This window comes from Cricetulus griseus, assembly GCF_003668045.3.
Source record: "Cricetulus griseus strain 17A/GY chromosome 1 unlocalized genomic scaffold, alternate assembly CriGri-PICRH-1.0 chr1_0, whole genome shotgun sequence".
NCBI classification, from domain to species: domain Eukaryota; kingdom Metazoa; phylum Chordata; class Mammalia; order Rodentia; family Cricetidae; genus Cricetulus; species Cricetulus griseus.
The window spans coordinates 261,085,467-261,106,829 of record NW_023276806.1 but is presented as its reverse complement, the minus strand read 5'-3'; the positions used below and the strand labels follow the sequence as shown (position 1 = coordinate 261,106,829).

The following is a 21,363-nucleotide window of genomic DNA, read 5'->3' as shown; positions in this document are numbered from 1 at the left end:
GACTTGAACCCCTTGAACCGTGAACCGTATGCCCTTCCTCCCTTAAATTGCTTCTCGTTGAGTATTTCATCACAGTGACAAAGTAACTAATAAAAAATCTGGTGCCTTTTGCTGCTGACACTAGTGTCATCCACAGGTCTGGCCAGTCCTTGTGTGTTTACTTTTCTTACCATGGTGGCAGGAAAGAACAACTTGGCTCATGTTCTCATCCTGAGTCTTTGAAAGGTGGGGTCTAGCCAATTTCTTGTTGTCCCAGTGCCAACTGGCTTCCTTTTAATGGTATTAATCTCTTTAACAACCACACACTGTCTCCAGCCACAGCATGCTAACTACTCCTGTTTGGGTCAGGCTGCCTAATTTCCTTCCTTCCTTCCTTCCTTCCTTCCTTCCTTCCTTCCTTCCTTCCTTCCTTCTTTCTTTCTTTTCTCTCTCTCTGTCTCCTTCCCTCCCTCCCTCCATCCCTCCTTCCCTTTCTCTCCTTAAAAATCTTAATTCTCACAATATATATGGCTAAAAGCAGCCAGCAACACCCAAGCCACCATCTTTGCCATCTTGAATTTTTTTCCACCAAATTAATTTGTTCATCACTTGAAACGTATGCTCTGACACGATCAAAGTCACACAGATCCTTTCCAAGAGTAATACACAAATGGCCTCTGGACTCAGTAGCATCCTTTTTCTATTTGAAAATGGCATGAACACACCCTCCTGTCTGAATTTCTATTGGTATTCTGGTCTTCCGAGTCTCACCAGGAAGTCCCGTTGCTTTTATTTATAGCACCCTAGGGCTTACAGAGCTAAAACTTCTACACATTCTATCCACAAAGGAATCAAAGGCCCAAGAACCACATGGCCACCATCAGTCACAACAGAGCACTGACTTATACTCATCTTCTCTGTTAGTTGCCTTTGTATTTGTTGTAATAAAATGCTCAATGCAGTTACTTAAAGGATGGAAGGAGTTATTTTGGCTCCTGGTCTCAGAGGGTTCAGCCTGTTATAGGTGGCAGAGCATGTCATGATAAACCATGAGACAGCAGACTAGGAATGGTGTTGCTAGCTTGGCTTTCTCCATTCCCACGTGTAGTCCATATAGTCCTTTAGTTTGTCAGCCCGTGGGATGGTGCTGCCAGAGTCAAGGAGGTCTATCCTCTCAGCCAGTCCTCCATGAAAACACATGGGTGAATTTTGGAGTGTGCCTTCATCTCCTAGGAGATTCTAAAAGGTTTATTTATTTATTTATTTATTTATTTATTTATTTATTTTATGTACATGTGTGCTCTGTCCTCATGCACAGAAGAGGGCATCAGATCCCATTACTGATGGTTATGAGCCACTGTGTGGGATTTGAAGTCGGGACCTCTGGAAGAGCAGCCAGTGCTTTTAACCCCTGAGCCATCTCTCCAGCCTCTCTTAGGAGACTCTAAATCCATCAAGTTGACAGTGAGGAAAAACCACCACTCCATCCTCTTTAGCATGGACCCCAGGCTTCTCCCAGCCTCTTTCTATGGTAAATGTTCCCCAAAGGGCAGGTCCTAAAAGGCAGGTTCAGAACATGAGAGTGGAAATAGAACGAGGTTGGATACCTTTCTGCATTTGGGCAGAAGTCTAATTTTATCCAATGTCAGGCGAAAAGAATGACAATAAGAATGGGAAAGAGGAGTTTGGGATGCTGCCGCTCCACAGGAAGGAAGTTAGGGGACAGCTGAGTCCCTTCCTAGCTCTACCTGATCACGACAGATAGTTCTCACCTAGGGTGGCGATGTTGACAGTCCTAGTATTTGAGGGACCAGAGAAGAAAGCTCAGCAGCAGGTGTGGGTGCCATTGGGGAGGAGCCCGCAGAACAACACTCAGCGCTGGAAATTCAGAGACCCAGCAGGCCAGCTTGCAGGAGGCAGCAACAGGGCACCGGGCCTCCAGGCAGCAGTAGTTCTCACAGCTTTAACGTGGGTCACAGCCGGTGGGAGAGAAGCAGCGAAACATCTTAGAGAGCCATTCATTTGGCACCTGGGGGCTGGGCTGGGAGGGGTGCTGGACAGAGGAAGAAGCAGGTCTATACCTGAGTGGTCACGCATGGAAATACAGTCCCGTGTACACATGTATTTACACACAGATACACACTCATGCATGAGCTCTGACCCTCATGTGTGTTTGAGCTCATGAGCATGCTCACATTATCATACATGCAGGCTCTCTCTCTCTCTCTCTCTCTCTCTCTCGCTCTCTCTCTCTCTCTCCACACACACACACACACACACACACACACACACACACACACACACTGATTCCCAACTGTTCTCCATGCCCTTCCTATCTGCCCTCTGAGCTACAACACTCTCTCTCAGGAGATGCTCCCTGTGTCAGCCTTCCCCACTCTGCAAACCCTTCCCAACCATAGGAGAAGTATAGCATCTGGTAGTGCGAGGACCATCGTGCCATGGTGGTGGGCATCTGATCCCCTGGATCTTTTTGGGTATCACAAAAAAGAACTTGTGAAGAGCAACAGGGCAAGTCTGAACAGAGAAGGTGCTGGAAAAGCCCAGGTGTAGAAGGAGTGTAGAGGAGGTATAATTAACTATGAAGCCAAGGGAAAAACAAAAACAGAAACACAGACACAACAATGCTTGGCTGGAAGGACAAAGGAAGCAAATAAGGAAGACCAGCTGCATTCTGGGTAGTTGGGCCACTGAGCTGGGTATAAAAGCCACTCTGGGCAGGAGCTCCAGTCATCCCCACCCTCCTCCAGACAAGCCAGCATTTACCATGTGTCACACCAGCTGCTCCTCAGGCTGCCAGCCATCCTGCTGTGTGTCCAGCTCCTGCCAGCCATCCTGCTGTGTGTCTAGCTCCTGCCAGCCATCCTGCTGTGTGTCTAGCCCCTGCCAGCCTTCCTGTTGCAGGCCTGCTATATGCATTCCTGTGAGATACCAGGTGGCCTGCTGTGTGCCTGTGAGCTGTAGGCCCACTGTGTGCATGGCTCCCTCCTGCCAGTCCTCTGTGTGTGTGCCCGTGAGCTGCCGGCCAGTCTGTGTGACCTCCACCTGCCAGTCATCTGGGTGCTGCCAGCCCTCCTGCCCCACCCTGGTCTGCAGACCTGTCACCTGTAGCAACCCCTCCTGCTGCTGACCAGTGACCCAGTGAAGATGGGACAACCTGTCCTCTCTGCTAGCTCCTGTCCTCTGGCTGCTGGTTCAGCATATGAGGCATACTGGAAGCCCATCCTGCCCACCCCTGGGACTCTAGGGGGAGAACATGGAAGTCATCTGGATTCCCCTCTCCTTGCCCTTTGGAAGGGTGCCCAGGCTCCAGGGCCATCTCTAACTTCTAGTGCCAAATAAACAGTTTCTCCAGATCAACTCCACACGTCTGTCCTGTTTCATGTCTGTCTTTCTTGGCTGCTCTCATATCAGGAAAGGTATAAGGTCAATGCTTTTTATGACCCAATGGCACAGTGACGACTCAAGGTGTGGGTGTGGCCTGATAAAGTGAGTGTGGTCAGGCCTCTGCTCATTAAGTAGTCCATGAACCTGCCATGGACTTCTCCTCCCTCATGGCTCTGTCCCCTACCTACCCCCTCCTCTAAGTGCTCTTGCCCCAAGAGCTTCCTGGATGGAGAATGCTCAGTGTTCCCTGCCAGCTTTTCCTCCCTGGTGATTTTATAATGGGGGTCATGGCGACTCCTCTCACCACGGACAAGCTTCTGAACACCGGAATCTGAGACTCGGAATTCGTTGTCACTCTTTCACCTTCTCGTCGCTGGTCCCAAGAAGCCCATTTTCTTGTGGCTGATGATCCATTATATGTAATAAACATGTAGTCAACACAGACTGTTCCTGCCACTTCCGCTGGGAGGCATGGGGTGCAGACCTGATGCCTCTTTGCCCCTTTGGTGTTAGTTGCTTTTCATGCTGATTTAATCCCCAACAAAACAACTTAAAAGAGGAAGGCGCTATTTTGGCTCACAAGTTTAGAGAGCTCACGCTCTCGTGACTGAGGGCAGAGTGGAGAAGTTCTTATCATGGTGGTCAGGGATCAGAGAGGGAGGATGCTGGTGCCCTGCTGTTTCCTTGTCCCTGCTTGTATCTAGTTTTGCCCTCCAGCCTATGGCACTGCGTCTGCCCACCTTCAGGGTGGATCTTTCGCACCTCGATTATTCCTGTCTAGGAAAGGCTCCACAGGCATGCCTAGTGGCTCATCTCAGTCTCCTATGGGAGTCTAAATCCAGTCAAGTTGTCAATGAGGGTTAACATTCAGATATCAACCAAGGTCAACTTGACAACCACATGTCTTACTTTAAATCAGCTTCCCAAATTCATGTCCATCTCATGTAGGAAAAAAAAAAAAAAAACTACCCATTCCATCCATGATTATGGGCATGTGCAGGGTATCTCCTTCAGGCAGCAGAGTGCTTTCCTGTGGTCTAGATGGTATTCTGAGTCAAGACCACCAGGAAAAAAAGGGGGCCATGGGAGGCATTACATCATGGTTGCAAAGCCAATCCAGGATCCCACCAGTCAGCCACAGGACCCGAGGAGCCATGTGGATGGAGACATTACTAGCTGGTAGGTCATAAAGATGGCCGATGTTAGCCCAACTCATTGAGCTTCATAGGTTGGGGGGGGAGGGAGGTGGGGAGGTGGGGGTAGGTAGAGGGGCTTGTTGACATAATAAACCATGCATACAGTAAAGCCCGGAAGTAAGTGCAGTCTTGATGCTTTGCGAGAGTGTGGTTCTGTCAGAGGAATGCATGAAAAGCATCTTCATCAGGGGCCTGATGAAGTGGAATGAGTGACAGAAGGAGGCTGGATGCACCTCCGTGTGTTCACTGGATTTGAAGTCATACTGTGGCCACAGATGATGGGTACCCAGAAGTAGAAAAGTAGATAGGTGACATTAGCTTTTCTTTAATGCTAGTCTCTTGAACAACCACACTCTGCTCATCCACACTTTAGCCTGTCCTCTTTCTGGCTAGACTGTACGTTTTCCTGACCCTTCTGCTCTACTCTTTGTATCTGATACCCATTGTAAACATGGCTAAAACCAGCCATCAATAACCAGGCAACTGCATGAAGGCTTTGCTGTCATGAATTTCCTTCACCAAGTTTGTTTAAACTCATCCAATGTTTCCAAGACATAGACAAAATGTGAATAATTCTTTGCCAGAATATAATACAAATTATGTATAGTCCTGCTTCCAATTCAGCCCCTGCTCCCTTCAGAAACCTCACGAGTATACATGTGTTACTGTCTGAGTGTGTCTTTATGGGCATTCTGGCCTGAGTCCTAAGAGGGCTGGACATTGCGGTCAAGGAAGGTGTGTTGTTCAGGTTACTCTTTGCTCGTAGAATTCTAGGGCTTCAATAGCCCACAGCTGCAAACCCTGACACATTCCTTCCACAGGCCAGCTTCAGACACCTGAGAGCCAAACTGTCAGGGTTATTCATGATGATATCCTGACTTTTACAGTACCAGTTTTCCATATTTTGTGTTTTTACATTGCAGTGATTATTTTTAAAGTGCACTGGAGAGGAGGGAAGGCTTACCTTGACTATCAGTTTCAGAATTCAGGACATCATTGTGGACCAGAGCCCTTCATACCACGATGGACCAGGAAAAAGAGAATCAGGAATTCTTGCCTGCCTTTCTCCTTTTTCTACATCTACTCTGTCCTGGTCCCTAACCAAGGGGACAACACCATACATTTAAGGAAAGTCTACCCTCTCAGTAGCCCTCCCTGGAAATGTTCTAACAGACGTGGCCTGAGATGTGCCCTGGTGGTTCTGTGCAGTTAGTTAGACCTTCTCACACCAGCATGGGCTTCAGGCCTTCCCATTCTCTTTCTGTTATTCCAGCATTCTCCAAGGAGATGAGGCAGGTTCAGGATATGGTAAGAGCAGGAAGGGAAGAAGGTAGATGGAGTCCTTCCAAGCTCTACAGGATCACACTGGAATGTCTTCTAGGAGGCATAGTTCTCACATGGGCTCATGACCATAGCAGCAGGTCCAGAGTTTGAGGGCCTGGAGAAGAGAGGTCAGCAGCAGGCAGAGGAGCTACAAGGGAGGAATTAGCAGTAATGGGCAGGGCAGGAGGGCTGGCAACACCCTAGGGACTGGCAGCTTACAAGCCAGCTGGCAGGAGGCAGACACGGGGCACAGAGCCCATTTCAATAGAGCCCCACTTGGGGGTCTGTGTTCTCACAGCCCCAGGAAGGCAACAGGCAGTGATGAGGCAGCACAGAGACACAGTACAGGCAGCATGTGGCCTGAGGAGCAGTTCATATAGTATATATAGGTGGCTGGGACTGGGTAAAGTTTGGGTGGGAAAGGGAACAGGCCTTTAGTGGCATATGGCCACACACATGGACATACAGTCCTGGACACACATATATGGTTATGCATGCATTTACATTCAGGCACACACATGCACAAACTCTGAACCCCGTGTGCACATATGCAGGCCCTCAAACTCTGGACCTGCTGCTATGGTCATGAGCCCAGGTGAGAACTGTGCCTCCTGCAAGACACTCCAGTGTGATCCTGAGGAGCTTGGAAGGGCTCTCTCTCTCTCTCTCTCTCTCTCTCTCTCTCTCTCTCTCTCTCTCTTACACACACACACACACACACACACACACACACACACACACACACACAAAAGAGAAAGAGCTGTCCTCCATGCTCTTGCTTCTGCCTGACATCTCCAGCTGTGGCTCATGGGAGGGCTCTCCCTGTGTTCAGCCTCTCACATTCTGCAAGCCCTTCCTAACCCTGTGAGAAGTGTGATCTTTGTGGGTGTGTAAGGACTGTCATCCTGTAGGGGCAACTTCTGGACACATGGATCTCTAGGACCTCGTGTGAGGAAACCAGGAAGTGATGGAGCTTGGTAGAATCCAGAAGGCCCCAGGGGGAGGCTGGGTGGGAGCCCAGACCCAGCAGGAGTTGGAGCGGGTATAATTAGCCATGAGGCTGAGGGCAAACAAAGCAGGAACATAGACTTCAGCAAAGCCAACTGGGAGGACAGAGGAAGCAAATAAGGAAGAGCAGCTGCATTCTGGGTAGTTGGGCCACTGAGCTGGGTATAAAAGCCACCCTGGGCAGGAGCTCCAGACATCTTCACCCTCCTCCAGACAAGCCAGCATTTACCATGTGTCACACCAGCTGCTCCTCAGGCTGCCAGCCATCCTGCTGTGTGTCCAGCTCCTGCCAGCCATCTTGCTTCAGGCCTGCTATATGCATTCCTGTGAGATACCAGCTGGCTTACTGTGTGCCTGCGAGCTGTAGGCCCACTGTGTGTGTGTCTCCCTCCTGCCAGTCCTCTGTGTGTGTGCCCGTGAGCTGTGTGACCTCTCCCTGCCAGTCATCTGGGTGCTGCCAGCCCTCTTGCCCCACCCTGGTCTGCAGACCTGTCACCTGTGGCAACCTCTCCTGCTGCTGACCAGTGTCTCCAAACCAGCTGCCTCCGTGAAGATGGGACACACCTGTGTTCTCAACACCGTTCTACTTGACCTCAGGTTTAGAGTGTACAGCAGGTGGGAAACATACCTGTTCTACTCTGACACTTGGGGGAAAGCAGATTCAGAAGCAATATCTGCATTGCCTCCCCTGACCTCCTATGGATGTCCTGGTTGCAGGGACCTTCTCTAACCCTGTGTGCTGAATAAATCAGTTTTTCAAATCAGCTGCACATGTCTGTCCTGTTTCATGTCTATCTTTCTGGCTCCTCTTGTATCAGAAAGGATGTAAGGTTAATAAATGTTCTCTATGATCCTTGGGGGATGAGATGCAGTGGAGGACATGGCCTGTTTATGCAGATGTCACCAGGTCCCTGGCAGTCCTGTGCATAGGAGCATGCCATGGACTCACTGTCAAAGCTGTGTCCTATTCCCCCTCCTGCTTTATCTTCTTCTTGCCCAGTGCATCAGTAGCAGTGACACATGGGCAGCAGACATTCTGACTGTCCCTGGCTAGTTTTTCTCTCTGGTGCTGTCTTGTCTCCTGGGCCCTGGTGACTTTTACAGGGCACCTTTCGAGCGTTTGAATGTTAGTTCTACAATGTGAGAGACCTGTAGCACCTTCCCTTCAGTGGTTCACACGTGCCCATCTTTAATTGACTGGTGATCAATTGTAACACAACACACATACATCACTTTCAGCTTAGAAACAGAAGCCATTGTTATGTTTGCTGACTTCTTGGTGGGGGCAGGGGGGGGTGGCTGTTGACGTCACTGCACCACGGTCCTAGCGCTGAGCTGTCTGTAGAACTCCTCTATAAATTCATTAGCCCATGATCTTTCAATTCCACTCTACTAGAAGTTTTTGAACTGGGGCAGAAAGCAGTTAGATTTCTTGCCAACTCTGCATACAGCGTTGGAGGGCTGCTTTAGCTCACAGCTCCAAACTCTTCTCCATCCCTCCTGCTAACCAGTTGTAAAGGACCATGAACTGTATGACAGGAATTAACTGGTTGGTGCTGAATGATGGTGGAAATGCCTGGAGCTCATTTGCAGGCTGCTCTTTATTCACGATGGAGTGTCCGAACAATCCAGAACATCGCTGGTCTTCTTTGCGTGTTCATTTTCTGGTTGCTGTGACAAAATGCCTGGGGGACAATAGCTTAAGAAGGAAGGGCTTATTTTGGTTCACCATTGGAGAGGATACAGTCTAGATGGTGGGAAACCCATGGTGGCAGGAGTGAGCTGGCTGGACGTATCGAATGGTGTGCTCCCTGGTTTTCCTTACATTAAGTCCATGACCCCAATACATGAGACGCCTTCCACATTCAGGGTGGGTTTAGCGCTTTGAATGAGAAATGCTTCCCCACTGACTCAGGCATTTAATACTTAGTCTCCAGTTGGTGGCGCTGTCTGGAGGGATTATGGGAGGCACAGCTTCGCTTGGAGGAGGTGTGTCATTGGGCAGGCTTTGCAGGTTTAAAGCCTTGTGCCCTTCCAGTTTGTTCTGTCTGTTCCATGCTTGCATCTGAAGATGTGAGCTCTTGGCTTGTTGCTCCTGTCACACTGCCTGCCCGCCCGCTGCCATGCTTTCCTGCCATGATGGACATTCAGCCCTCTGGAACTCTAACCCAAAGTAAACCCATTCTGCTCTAGGTTCTCTTGGTCTTGGTGCTTTATCACTGCAGCAGAAAAGTAACAGATCCAATGGATCTTTCCTCCCTCTTCAGTTAAACGTCTTTGGAAATACCTTCACACACATGGCCAGAGATGTGTCTCTCAAAAGGTTCTAAATTTAGTAAAGGCGATGAGGAAGGTAAACCATCACAATGTAAAAAAGTGTCAGACTTTGGGCTTCTTACATGTTTCTGAGTGTGACATGTTTATACATATTACATATTATCATATGTGGCCACATGCCACTTAGAAATGCCCTCTAAAACCTGCCCCTTCTGTATCAGCTCCAGGGATTATGGAGCTGAGACAGCTCCATCACGTACCACACAAGCCAATCTAGACTCCTGTTAACCTGCACTGCTTCCCTGTGCTGTATCCCTATTGCCTTCTACCCAAACCAGGGCAATGAGTCTTTCTACAGCCACTGAACTCCCCATGTACCTCTGATGAGACAGCCCCTATGTGGCAGCCATCTGTAAGACGGCCTCCTGCATGTCTAGCTGATGCATGCCGGCGTCCTCCACGCTTAATAAAAGGAAAACGAGGGACACCCCATGCGATATGTCCAGCCACCTCACCCCTGCCGCCATGTGTTCCCTGCCATTTAGACTGTATCCCCTCAAATGGTGAACCAAAATAAACTCTTCCTTCTTAAGCTGTTGTCCCCAGGCATTTTGTCATAGCAACCAGAAAACACCAGGACAGAAAATGAACACTCAAAGGCAACCAGCTGTGTTCTGGGTTGTTGGGACACTGGACCGTGAATAAAGGGCAGCCTGTGAATGAACTTCAGGCATTTCCACCATACTCCAAACCAACCTGTGAAGTCCTGCCATATGGTTCCTTTACAATTGGTTAGCAGGAAGATGGAGAAGAGTTTGGAGCTGTGAGCAAAAGCAGCCCTCCAATGCTGTATGCAGAGTTGAACAGGCCATTCTATAGGAGTATGTGAGATAGAATTCCAATAAAAGGCAGTCACTAAAGACTCTTGTGTGGCTTCAGAGTAGAACATGAGCTCATCAGGAACTGTGCTGAAAGCCATTTGTGGTAGAGTCTGGCAAGAAATCTAACCGCTTTCTGCCTCAGTCCAAAAAAATTTAGTGAAATGGAATTGAAAGGTTATGGGCTAATGCATTTTGGAGTCAGACACACTACTATTGCCCCACGAGGTCTCTAGGGCTAATGCATTTTGTAGAGGAGTTCTACAGACAGCTAGTGTTAGGGCTGTGGTGCAGTGACGTCATGAGTTCAGCGTTCAGGCTGTGGCGCAATGACTGCTCTTAGATGATCTGCATTGAGAAGAGCAGACAATGCGAGAATGTGCAGGTCGGTGAGAAAAGGAGCCTGGGCCAGTTTACAGTTGTAGACAAGGTGAGTGTGGAGAAATTGTGACTGCTGAGTGATTAGCAGCATTAAAGAGAAACCTCTCATTCTGTGCTAGAAAAATAGTTAAGGACCCCCCCCTAGGGCAAGACCCCACTTCTCAAAAGCTCCAATGTGTGAAAATGTAACTTCCTCTGGAAATGTGCAGGGCTTCCCTGCGTCAAAACAACTGCTGAGGGAATTTATCCCCAGGTTTTCCAGCTAAAGCACACTGAGGCCTTGACAACTGTGGCCAGGGAGCAGCGGGCAGGGACTACATTGTGTCTTGTGCAGAAGAATATGGCAACATTGTTACATTGTTTTCTGGGCTTGCAAACTTCAAGAGCTGTGTGGTTTATGAAGGCTTGTGCTGCAATGTTCAAGAACACCCCTAAGTTCAGACTGTGTGGCAAGGTTGGATACCTTAGGTCTACTGAAAAATGATTGTGTGACGTTGTAAAGGTGAAATCTAAGTTTCAATAGAGACTCCAGGCTGCTGGAGGTGTAAGGACTCTGGGATATCCACCAACAAAAGCTCCAGGCATGGCGTGGAACCTGCCTAAGAGAGAGAAGCTCTGTGCAGTGTAGAAAGCAGGGGTGGAGGGACGGGACTACCCAAAGTTGTTGGGGCCCAGCTGTATCCATCATGAGTCCCAGACGCCTGATATGGAGCTGAAGCATTTGGCATTTGCCTTAATACCTTCTCAAGGAACTTGGAAGAGATGTAATTAGCCATGTAGCTGAGGGCAAACAAAAACAGAAACACACAGAAACAAAAGCAAGGCCAGCATTGGGGAAAGGACAGGAAGCAAATAAAAGCTGCATTCTAGGTGGCTGAGTCACTGAGCTGGGTATAAAAGCCACTCTGGGCAGGAGCTCCAGACATCTTCACCCTCCTCCAGACAAGCCAGCCTTCACCATGTGTCACACCAGCTGCTCCTCAGGCTGCCAGCCATCCTGCTGTGTGTCCAGCCCTTGCCAGCCATCCTGCTGTGTAGCCAGTCCCTGCCAGGCATCCTGCTGTGTGTCCAGCTCCTGTCAGCCATCCTGCTGTGTGTCTAGCTCCTGTCAGCCATCCTGCTGCAGACCTGCTATATGCATTCCTGTGCGATACCAGGTGGCTTACTGTGTGCCTGCGAGCTGTAGGCCCACGGTGTGCATGGCTCCCTCCTGCCAGTCCTCTGTGTGTGTGCCCGTGAGCTGCCGGCCAGTCTGTGTGACCTCCACGTGCCAGTCATCTGGGTGCTGCCAGCCCTCCTGCCCCACCCTGGTCTGCAGACCTGTCACCTGTAGCAACCCCTCCTGCTGCTGATCAGTGTCTCAAAAACAGCCCCTTCTGTGAAGATGCATACTTTGTCCTGTCCAACCCCGTTATTGGCTATGGATTCAGCAGGAGGCATCTGGGAAACATACCTACTGCACCCTGGAACTGGAGAGAGGATGCAGAAGAATGAAGCAGACCCCCCATGCCCTGCCCTTCTTTGAAGGATATCCTGATGCGGGGTTCTGGTCTAACCCATGGGCCAAATAAAACAGCATCTCTGACCAGCTGTGGGTGTCTGTTCTAGTTCTTGACCCTCTTGGTGATCAGAAAGGATATAGGCTGGTGCTTTCTCTGAGCCAGCATCACTATGGCTCAGGAGATTCATATTGGTGGAGGCCACGACCTGATGAAGGAGTCAGGCCACTGCTGTGGTCCAGGAGAATGTGGCCCCTGACACAGACTCCTTGTCTCTGTGGTTCTGCCTTCTCTGTTCTCCCTTTTCAGTCTGCCTGCAGCAGGAGCTGCATGGGCCGTGGTGCTCGGATTATCCTTGACTGTTTTTTTTTGTTTGTTTGTTTTTGTTTTTTCTCTCTGGTCTGTATCCTGGGTCCTGGTGATGTTTTCCTCCAGGGTATTTCTCAGATGTTTGAATCTTAGTTATACAATGCGATTGACCCTGTAACACCTTCCCTTCGGTGGTTCACACTTGCCCATCTTCCACTGACTGATGAGCAAGTATGAAACACACATCACTTTAAAGTTAGAAGTCAGAAGGCAACGTGATGGTGAGGTTCTGCTGACTTCTCGTGGCAGCGGCTGCGGTCCTGTGAGCATCGGTCTTCTGTCAATGAGTAGAGTTGAATCTGTGCTCCATGCACCCCAGACATGTATTTTGAAGTTTAACTCCTTGTCAATGATGTCTAAACCGGGTTATGTTCTCCGTGTGCATTGGTGACAGTCTACCATTTCTGATGATGTCTATGGTCTCATGTAGATTGTGGTGAGTAGTTCAGGTGGAGGCTCTTAGGGATAGTCATGCTCCCACGTCTGCTGTGCCTATGACTCTGTCCTGCCCTGTCCCTCCCAGAGCTCTCCCTGCCAGTTGTCCTGGACTAGAGATGTTTCCTTTATGCTGCAGGCTGATGGGGAGAAGCAAGCAGAAGAAAAATGGTTTATGAATCAGCAGCCAAGATGGTCTATGACCAGTGTGTGGTTTAAATTGGGGCTTTGTGAAACTGAGCCAGAAATGAATCCAGATGTTAGGGATTCGCTGTCCTGAGTGTGCACAAGCATTTACATGTACCACTCCTTCAACACACACATGCACATGGCACATGTGAACTGAATACCCATACCCTCATGCACACACACACATGCACAGAGGCATAGCTACCCCCAGTCTCTAGTACGTACATGCACTCATGCACTTTAGCCATTCCACATACACATGTGTGCACTCAGACACCCCTGAGCCCTTATGTCATCACACACATCATCATCTGCTCCCCACAGGTGAACCTGTATTCACATGTGATGGGTTCAGGGCCTCTGAGACCCTCTGCCCTGCTCAGAGTGCAGGGTGGAGACCTCATCAGCCCTTCCTCCCTAGCATAAACCTGCAGGCTTCTCCCATACTGCAGTGTGATGGAAGTACTCCCATAGGACAGTCTCTAGGAAGCAGAAGAAAGGAGGCAAGGAGGCAGGGTTTGAGATTCATACACACGGACTCATTGAGGGAAATGTCCAGGCAGGGAGCATAGGGTTTTTTGTTTTTTCTTTTTTGTTTTATATTTTTTATTTTATTTATTTATTTTGTTTTTTTGAGACAGGGTTTCTCTGTGGCTTTGGAGGCTGTCCTGGAACTAGCTCTTGTCGACCAGGCTGGTCTCGAGGTCACAGAGATCCACCTGCCTCTGCCTCCCGAGTGCTGGGATTAAAGGCGTGCGCCACCAATGCCTGGCTTGTTTTTTTTTGTTGTTTGTTTGTTTGTTTTTGAGTGAGGAAGGGGAGACAAATGTACAGCCATCATGGCCCAGAAGGGTCTGAGCAGTGCATGTGGGGTTTAAGGGACATGATCTGGATGCTTAATAGCCAGCAGGGGCGCTACAGAGAATGCAACCTGTAGAGACTGTTGCCAGAGGATAGACAGCCCCAGGTCACCTAGACTGTCAAGGCGCTGCAGCATGGTGGGGTTGGTCACAGGTATGGGAGGCAGCCAGGGGTGCGACTGTCCAGGCTAGGTGGATGAACTCCCCTCCCCTTCACTTCTAATCAGCTTATTGTCTCATTCGAATAGGGTCTGAGAACGTAACTCACTCAGTGGCCCTCAGTGGTCTGTGTAACAGCCAGGGTTCTGTGTGTATGTGGTGGCTCCCGTGCCTTGCTCTCCCAACAGTGCCAACCCTGCCCTGGGGTTTCTTGTGCCCTGTCCTAGCAACATGGAGGTTGTGATTTATGTGCTGGGTTTCAGAAGGGCCCTGAGGCCTTGTTTCTGCAGAGTCCCTTTCCGGCTCAGCCGTCATCCCAGGGGCTTCATCCCCCCCACCCCGCCCCGTGTACCCAGTTTTTCACCCAGACAGCTCACATTCTGCCCTCAGGTGGACACAGCTCTGAGGCACATGTATGCACACGACACGGGAGCCCTCCCAGATCTTGTCAGGGTTCTAACTGACCAGAAGCAATTGGTGTGAAGGTCTATAAAGACAGGGGCATTAGCACAGGGACTACCAGCCAAGCCAGGACACCTCAGTCTGTGAGGGGAGCCAATGACTATATCACTAATGACCATAAGAAAGAAAATGGCCAAAATAATGTAGAGTAAGCTATTAAGTTAAAAGGGGTTAAGGTAAAAGTAGTGAAAAATACATGAAATTTAGGAAACGCAGTGCAAGGATAGGGAAAGAAAGATTCAGTAAGGTTAAGTAAATGAAGGAGAAAGAAAGGAGAAGAATAGAATGAGAGAGAAAAGTGGCAGGAGAAAAATCTGATTACATGATAAAGACATGGCATGTAAAGCTAGGTTTACATAAGCAGAGAAATAAAAGTGAAAGCATAAAAACTCTTTGAGAACATTCAAAGTTGTCTCACATATATTTAAAGTTAAATATGCCCTGAGTATCTGATGCTGGGAGGGAATCCATATCAGAACAGTCATCTGGTCTACCTTCCCTGTGGCTTGGGACCTGTGCCCTGGGGATCAATGGACTTTGCAATTTTGAGGCTTAGCTCTGTGGTACCCAGTGGCTGAGGACAGTCACATCTTCTTGGTGGACTGAAACATCCTCTGAGTCTTCTCCCAGGGTTTAAGGTGCTCCCGTCCTCAGTAGCAGCCCCATGAAGCTGCCCAGCACCCTGCCCTGAGTTCTTTATTAGAAATGATGCCTTTTACATTTCTGAATATTTTATCTTACCGAATCCTGTGGTGGCTTTTTGTTAGGATTTGCTGGGTGTATTTTCCGTAATATTTTACTTTCAACACTTCTATTCTTTATACTTTAGAACCAAGGCTTGACAACTCTTCCACAAATGTTTGTTAAGTAAATATATTAAGGTCCTGGGTTCTGTCTCGGCCGTGTCGTAAGTTACTCAGCTCTGGTATAGGAGCACCCACCAGTAGAGGACAACCTATGGACAAGGAGCCAATAAAGCTTTATTACAAAATAGGAAAAAGGCGAAAATTAGTTTGATGATACATAAAGCAGGATTTGAAGCAAACAGACAATCTCTATCTTTTACTGGATAGTCTGATTTATTTATGTTTATTGTAATTGCTGATGTATTTGAATTTACTTCTGATTTCCTTTGCTCTGTCTTTCTTTCTTTCTTTCTTTCTTGGTTTTGGTTTTTTGAGACAGGGTTTCTCTGTGGCTTTGGATGCTGTCCTGGAATTAGCTCTTGTAGACCAGGCTGGTCTCAAACTCACAGAGATCCACCTGCCTCTGCCTCCCGAGTGCTGGAATTAAAGATGTGCGCCACCAATGCCCAGCTGCTCTGTCTTTCTATACTGCCATTAAAAAACTACATTTTAGTATGTGTATGTTTGTGTGTGTGAGCACATGTGTATGTGTACATGTGTGTATGTGTGTGTACATGCTATAGCACATGTGTGTATAGGGCAGAGGACAATTTACAGGAGTTGGTTCTTTTCTACCATCTGAGTCCTAGGGATTGAACTCAGGTTGTCAGGCTTGGTGGCAAGCTCTTTTCGTCCATAAGCCATCTTGCCAGCCTTCGATACTTCCTGTAAAGCCCTTTCCATTTGCATTTGCATTGATGCCATTTTTGTTTTCTAATTTTCATTTTCTTCCTTGGGTCAGAATCTCACGGGCATTCATTTCTCCTGATGAGCTGTAAGATTTCAGCTGGAGCTTTTGTGTGGCCTGAACTGATGCGTCTCTGTTCTCCTTGTAGAGAATATCAGTATTCTTCCCTTACCTGCTGCGTTTGTCCAGGGCTCTGACTTTACCTGTCTGTTGCCCACTTCTGAAGCCTCCATTCCTGAAACCCTCCTGAGTTTTATTCTCTCCGTATCTCAACAGATGTCTTTTGGATTTCCTTTGGTGTATCTGTCCCTGGCAGAAGCCTCTTCTCTATGCTTAAGGAAGTGGGAGCTTCTGGGAGCACAGTCCATGTTCTGGTGGCTGTGTGAAGGTGTGAGTGTAAGGATTTCACTAGACCCAAGATAAATGATAAATGGGTGTTTATTGGGGAACATTTACATAGATAATAATAAAGAATCACAGGAGCGCTTCTCTGCCCTTCCAATTGGATCCGCTGACCCAAGAGAAAGACACTCCAGAGAAGCCACGCCTTACACTTCCCCCTTTCCGCTTCTGCCCACCTGAAGTCACGCCCAAAGGGGTGTGGCCACCGTTACAGGTTCACAGGCAAGATGTCACTACAGCTGAGCATCACTCTAGAAGTTCTGCCTGCTCCTCTGGCTCCTGTTGCTGCCAGCTCTGTCTGTATCCCCTGGGCAGTGTGCCTGCTTGATGACTTGGAGCATCCTTCTTTCCAGAGTTCTTAACTCTGTGTACTTACTCTCTACCGCTCTCTCGTGTGGATCCCGGTTTATCTCCTGGCAGCATCCTTGGCCTGAAGACTTTTGTGATGGTGTGTGTCTGCTGTCAGTGAAGTGTCAGCCTCTATCGTTTCACTGTAGAAGGACACCTCGGTTTCCACAGGCTGGCATGGCTTCTTCTCAGCAGTTAGGCATGTGATTCTTATTCGATGTCTGGTGTAATCCTTGACTTTGCTTCTGTGTTCATAGCATGTGGTTTAATCTGTGTGTTCACAGATTCCTCATTACTTTTGGATTTTGGCAGTTGTGTATTAAACAAGGTATATCTAGCTATGTTTTAATTTTTGGTTTGAAGAAGATGCATCCTATTTGGGGTGTTATGGCATGCTGCCCTCTAAGGATGACAAACAGTTGCCATCTTGGAACCAGAGCAGCCATGATTACCTGCATGAGACCCTTACACACTTGGGTCTGTTACTGTTCCCCCTGGACTAGGGAGGACTCACAGGATGGCTCAGGAGACTCCTCCCCTCTCTGAGGCTATGTAAGCAGTTAACTATTGCCAAGAGTAGACTCTTCGGTAGTGTAGCTGCCTTTTGGTTGTCCATGCTCCTGCAGGCAAGCCCAGTAAACTCATTGGTTCACCAAGCTGGACTGGAAAATAATTTCTTTGGGTTGTTCATCAGGGTCAAGGCAAGCAGACATTCACATCATGTAGGAAAAGTCACATGAGAGGGGCGTCTCTTGTTATTATTGGTCAGAGCTTGGCCCTGGTGGTAGCCCCAATAATTGAGATGTGGCTGTCCATCCTTGATGAGCTAATGAAACAAACAAGTCATAGTAAAAATCAGAAAAAAGGGGACTGATTCAGGGTGGCCACATTGGAAAGACAGAGATCCAATGACTCCCCCAAGTACATCTTCCAGGTCCTGGCATGAGGGTAAGGGTTAGATACAAGACAAGAGGTAGATATAATTCAGCAGTCCTGCCATTGGTACACTGTCATTATCTCAGCTGAGAGCCTGTCTCAGAAGATGGCGAGACCGGTTGTCTGCATGAGCTCTCTTCCTGGGAGACAAGTTTCCACGTGGTTGGTCCCAGGCTTCAGCCTTTTATTTCCTAGCAAGAGACTCCCAGGGAATTCCAGTTCCCTTGAGTATCTTGTTTCCGAGGCACAGGTAGCTAGAGTGAGACATGATGAGTATCTCTCAGAATGGTCTCGCTCCTTCTGGGCATGCTAATTACACACTTTCATCCACAGATGACGATCCAGCATCCCAGAGTGCCTTGGTGCTTTGTTTCTGTTTCCTCCTGCCCTAACCATCTTTCTCTTTGTATTTATATTTTTGACTACTTCTGTTTGACCTATCTTCCCATCCAGTGACCCCACTTTGGACTACATCAAGTACAATCATTGAGCATATGAAGGAACTCCTCGTTCCTGATACATTTTGTCTTTGACTGTATCCATTTGACTCTGTCTTAGTTTTAAATCCTCACCTGTTCACACGGAAATGATATTTTAACACACTTATCTGCGTCATTTTTGATTTTTATTTTTTTTTTGGTTGGTTTGCTCTGCTTTTTGACAAAGCTCAAGGATTGGTGGGATTCTGCAGGCTGACTCTAGGGTAAATGAATGGATTGGTGGCATTTCAAGCCCTGATCCTGGGGTCAAGTCAGGGTCAGGGTGTTTTTCCTTGGCCCAGGTCTTGGGTCTAGCCAGGGCAGGGTGTTTTTTCCTTTGGCTCTTTTCATTCTACATCAGAACCTTCTTTTGGCCTCCACAGGCAATACGTTCATGTGGTGAACACACATGTATGTAGGGAAAACACTCATACACATAAAAGTAAATCTTTTGTTAAAAAGTATATAGACACTTGGGAGGCAAAGGCAGGCAGGTCTTTGTGAGTTCGAGGTCAGCCTGGTGTGCATAGTGAGTTTCAGGACAGCCAAGGCTACAGAGTGAGAACCTGAAAAGTATGTGTGGATGAAAGAGAACATCAGCTGTATGGGAAAGCAATTTTTTGGCTCACAGGGCTAGAGCAGGACACTAGGAGTCAGGACATCCCTGGGAGTTGGGCTGGGTCAGGGAGAGACTGAATTCTTCTTCGGTACCCTCTCTCCACAGTTCCAGGGTTGGCTGGACATGCTTCCCACCTGTCTCACAGATGACAGGTGTTGAGAAGGGACAGATGTGTCCCAAGTGGCAGCAGCTGGTTTGGAGACACTGGTCAGCAGCAGGAAGGGGTGTTACAGGAAACAGGTCTGTAGACCAGGGTGGGGCAGGAGGGCTGGCAGCATCCGGATGACTGGCAGGTGGAGGTCACACAGACTGGCCGGCAGCTCACGGGCACACACACAGAGGACTGGCAGGAGGGAGCCATGCACACAGTGGGCCTGCAGTTCACAGGCACACAGCAGGTCACTTGGCACCTCACAGGAACGCATATGGCAGGCCTGCAACTCAAGGGCACACAGGCTGGTTGGCAGGGGCTGGATACACAGCAGGCCGGCTGGCAGCCTGAGGAACAACTGGCTTGACACATGATGGCAGATGCTGGCTGGTCTGGAGGAGGGTGGCAATGTCTGGTGTTCCTTCCTGGGGTGGCTTTTATACCCAGCCCTATGTCCCAACTACCCAAAATGCAGCTGGTCTTCTGCCTGATGCTGTCACTTGTCCCTCAGTGACTTGTTATTCTGGGATGCATCTTCCTGAGTCAGGCTCCCCATAAACAACTTCTCCATCTACAAACAGGAATATTCTGGTTTGGCTTACATGCATTTTGTGGTGCTGTTTCTTGGGCCATTATTGAGTCCGTAGCGGCACTGGCTGGATTAGTTTCGTATCCTGTTCTTTTTCATCTCTTACTATCAGTGAAGGCTTTTTATTATGTATTTTGACTTTCAATTATAAAATGCAAAACTTTATCACAGAGGCTGGGAAACTAGGATCTATAGGCTAAATTTGGCCTACTTCCTGTCTTTGTAAATAAAGTTTTATTGACAGCAGCATGCCTGTGTGCATATGTGTCACCAGGTATTGTGTTCAGGCCGTGATGGTGGGTTACAAAACAGTGTAAAACATTTGCCGTCACCCCTTAATACAGCCACCTGTCTTGGTTTTGCTTCAATTGTTGTGACCAGACACTTGACAGAAGTAACTTAATGGAGAAAGGCTTTATTTTGGATCACGATTCAAGGTACAGTCCATTATGTTGGGGAAGCCGAGTGAACAGGAGCAGGAGGCAGCTGGTCTGAGAAAGCAGAGAGGATGACTGCTGCCGATGCCCAGCTATTTTCTCCACACATATAGCTTAGGGAATGGTGCCTCCAACTGTGGACTAGTCTTCCCGATCAATTAATGTAGTCACGACAAACCCTCACAGGCATGCTCAGAGACTTATCATGATTCTCGATCCTGTTTGGTGGACAATACCAACCCCTACCCTAACCGTGTTGTGTAGTGACTGATACAGGGGTTCATTTGTGATCCCAGAGAGCCCAGGGAGCTGTCCAGCAGTTGGAATGAGTGACTTCCTGCCCTGTTTCCTTGACTGTATTCCCACAACTGTTGCCAAGCCCAGGGCTGTGGAAACTGTTGCTGTCTCCTAGGCCCCGTGTGGCCCTGATATGCAGGCCTACATGTAACTATGCTCCATTCTGACAGGTTTCTTCTGCCTATGCCCTGTCAGACAGCCTGATGTGTGCCTGTGACCTGAAGGCCCTTTGTGTGTCCCTATGAGCTGCTATACCTCAGATGCTGCCAGCAGCCTTCCTGCCCTTTCTCCTCTACAGCTCCTCCCCTGTAGCCCTGCAGACTGCTACTGCACCTGTGACCTCCGTAGCCCTCCCAGCTCAGAGATGGGAACAGCTGCATGACTACTTTTCCACCATGTTGTGACTTATAGCTCCATTCAGACTCCACCCCCAGCAACAACAAAGCCACAGCAACAAAGCCACTAGGCCACTAGAGCAGCAAGTGAAGCAGACGACTGCCCCCCATCCTTCAGCCTTGACTACTAGCAACAAGAATACAAGCATCAGTCGTAGGCATCCTGTGTCTGTGCTTCACGTCAGTCTTCCAAACTGCTCAGGACTGTCCCCGAGAACCTTAAAGCTTCAACACAGAGGGGCTCAGGGCCCAGGCCCTAAGCAGCAGGGTGACCACCCCTGAGGGTCAACTCGCTTCAGTATCCTGTATCCCAGTGGCTCTTATTTTCCCTAGTTTGTTCCTGCTGCTGCTTTGGTGAGTCAGTGTGTGTGTGTGTGTGTGTGTGTGTGTGTGTGTGTGTGTGTGTGTCTGTGTGTCTGTGTGTCTGTGTGTCTGTGTTGGTATCTTGGGTCCCTGAAGGTAATTATTGGTCTCTACTTAGCAACAAGCTGGAGTCCTGACTCCCCTTCAGTCCAAGAATTTAACTTGAATGTCCACCACTCTAACCTCTCCTCCTCTTTGTAAAGATAATGAAGAAAGCTTTCACTCAGGGCAGAGTAGTAGCTGCTCATACAATCTACGCCTGTGTTCTCACAGGGCAGGGAGACTTCACAGAGGGGCAGTTATCATGGGGTTTGCGGAGGCCCAGTGTCACTGC

At 48.6% G+C, this 21,363-nt stretch overlaps 5 protein-coding genes across 9 annotated transcripts in view; 4 read left to right on the top strand and 1 right to left on the bottom strand.

Moving 5' to 3' along the window:
* Tspear (thrombospondin type laminin G domain and EAR repeats) overlaps positions 1–21,363 on the top strand; it is a 168,945-nt gene that overhangs the window by 22,990 nt on the left and 124,592 nt on the right. The gene's annotated exons all lie outside the window — the stretch shown is intronic.
* On the top strand, positions 2,765–3,127 carry LOC100758265 (keratin-associated protein 12-1-like). Of its 3 annotated transcripts, none has more exons than XM_035451522.1 (2): positions 2,765–2,839; positions 2,888–3,127. In XM_035451522.1, the coding sequence occupies exons 1-2, from the start codon at positions 2,765–2,767 to the stop codon at positions 3,125–3,127; spliced, it is 315 nt and encodes a 104-aa protein (XP_035307413.1). The 3 variants fall into 3 exon arrangements, with proteins under 3 accessions (XP_035307413.1, XP_027250132.1, XP_027250131.1); XM_027394331.1 differs by having other exon boundaries at positions 2,765–2,869; positions 2,933–3,127; XM_027394330.1 differs by having other exon boundaries at positions 2,765–2,932; positions 2,993–3,127.
* Positions 7,142–7,432, top strand: LOC103160447 (keratin-associated protein 12-1-like). Its single transcript, XM_027394334.1, has one exon. It carries the CDS (start codon positions 7,142–7,144, stop codon positions 7,430–7,432), a length of 291 nt encoding a protein of 96 aa, XP_027250135.1.
* On the top strand, positions 11,407–11,799 carry LOC100758552 (keratin-associated protein 12-1). Of its 3 annotated transcripts, none has more exons than XM_035451521.1 (2): positions 11,407–11,481; positions 11,560–11,799. In XM_035451521.1, exons 1-2 carry the CDS (start codon positions 11,407–11,409, stop codon positions 11,797–11,799), a joined length of 315 nt encoding a protein of 104 aa, XP_035307412.1. The 3 variants fall into 3 exon arrangements, with proteins under 3 accessions (XP_035307412.1, XP_027250130.1, XP_035307411.1); XM_027394329.1 differs by having other exon boundaries at positions 11,407–11,499; positions 11,605–11,799; XM_035451520.1 differs by having other exon boundaries at positions 11,407–11,499.
* On the bottom strand, positions 19,006–19,320 carry LOC113833357 (keratin-associated protein 12-1-like). Its single transcript, XM_027394333.1, has one exon. The coding sequence runs from the start codon at positions 19,318–19,320 to the stop codon at positions 19,006–19,008; it is 315 nt and encodes a 104-aa protein (XP_027250134.1).

Excerpts from the sequence above, each read along its gene's own strand:
- LOC113833357 (XM_027394333.1), bottom strand. The coding sequence starts at position 19,320 with ATGTGTCAAGCCAGTTGTTCCTCAGGCTGCCAGCCGGCCTGCTGTGTA.
- LOC100758265 (XM_035451522.1), top strand. The coding sequence starts at position 2,765 with ATGTGTCACACCAGCTGCTCCTCAGGCTGCCAGCCATCCTGCTGTGTG. Across the intron at positions 2,840-2,887 it reads CCTGCCAGCCATCCTGCTGT|CCTTCCTGTTGCAGGCCTGC; the intron begins GTGTCTAGCTCC and ends AGCCCCTGCCAG.
- LOC100758552 (XM_035451520.1), top strand. The coding sequence starts at position 11,407 with ATGTGTCACACCAGCTGCTCCTCAGGCTGCCAGCCATCCTGCTGTGTG. Across the intron at positions 11,500-11,559 it reads GTGTAGCCAGTCCCTGCCAG|CCATCCTGCTGCAGACCTGC; the intron begins GCATCCTGCTGT and ends AGCTCCTGTCAG.
- LOC103160447 (XM_027394334.1), top strand. The coding sequence starts at position 7,142 with ATGTGTCACACCAGCTGCTCCTCAGGCTGCCAGCCATCCTGCTGTGTG.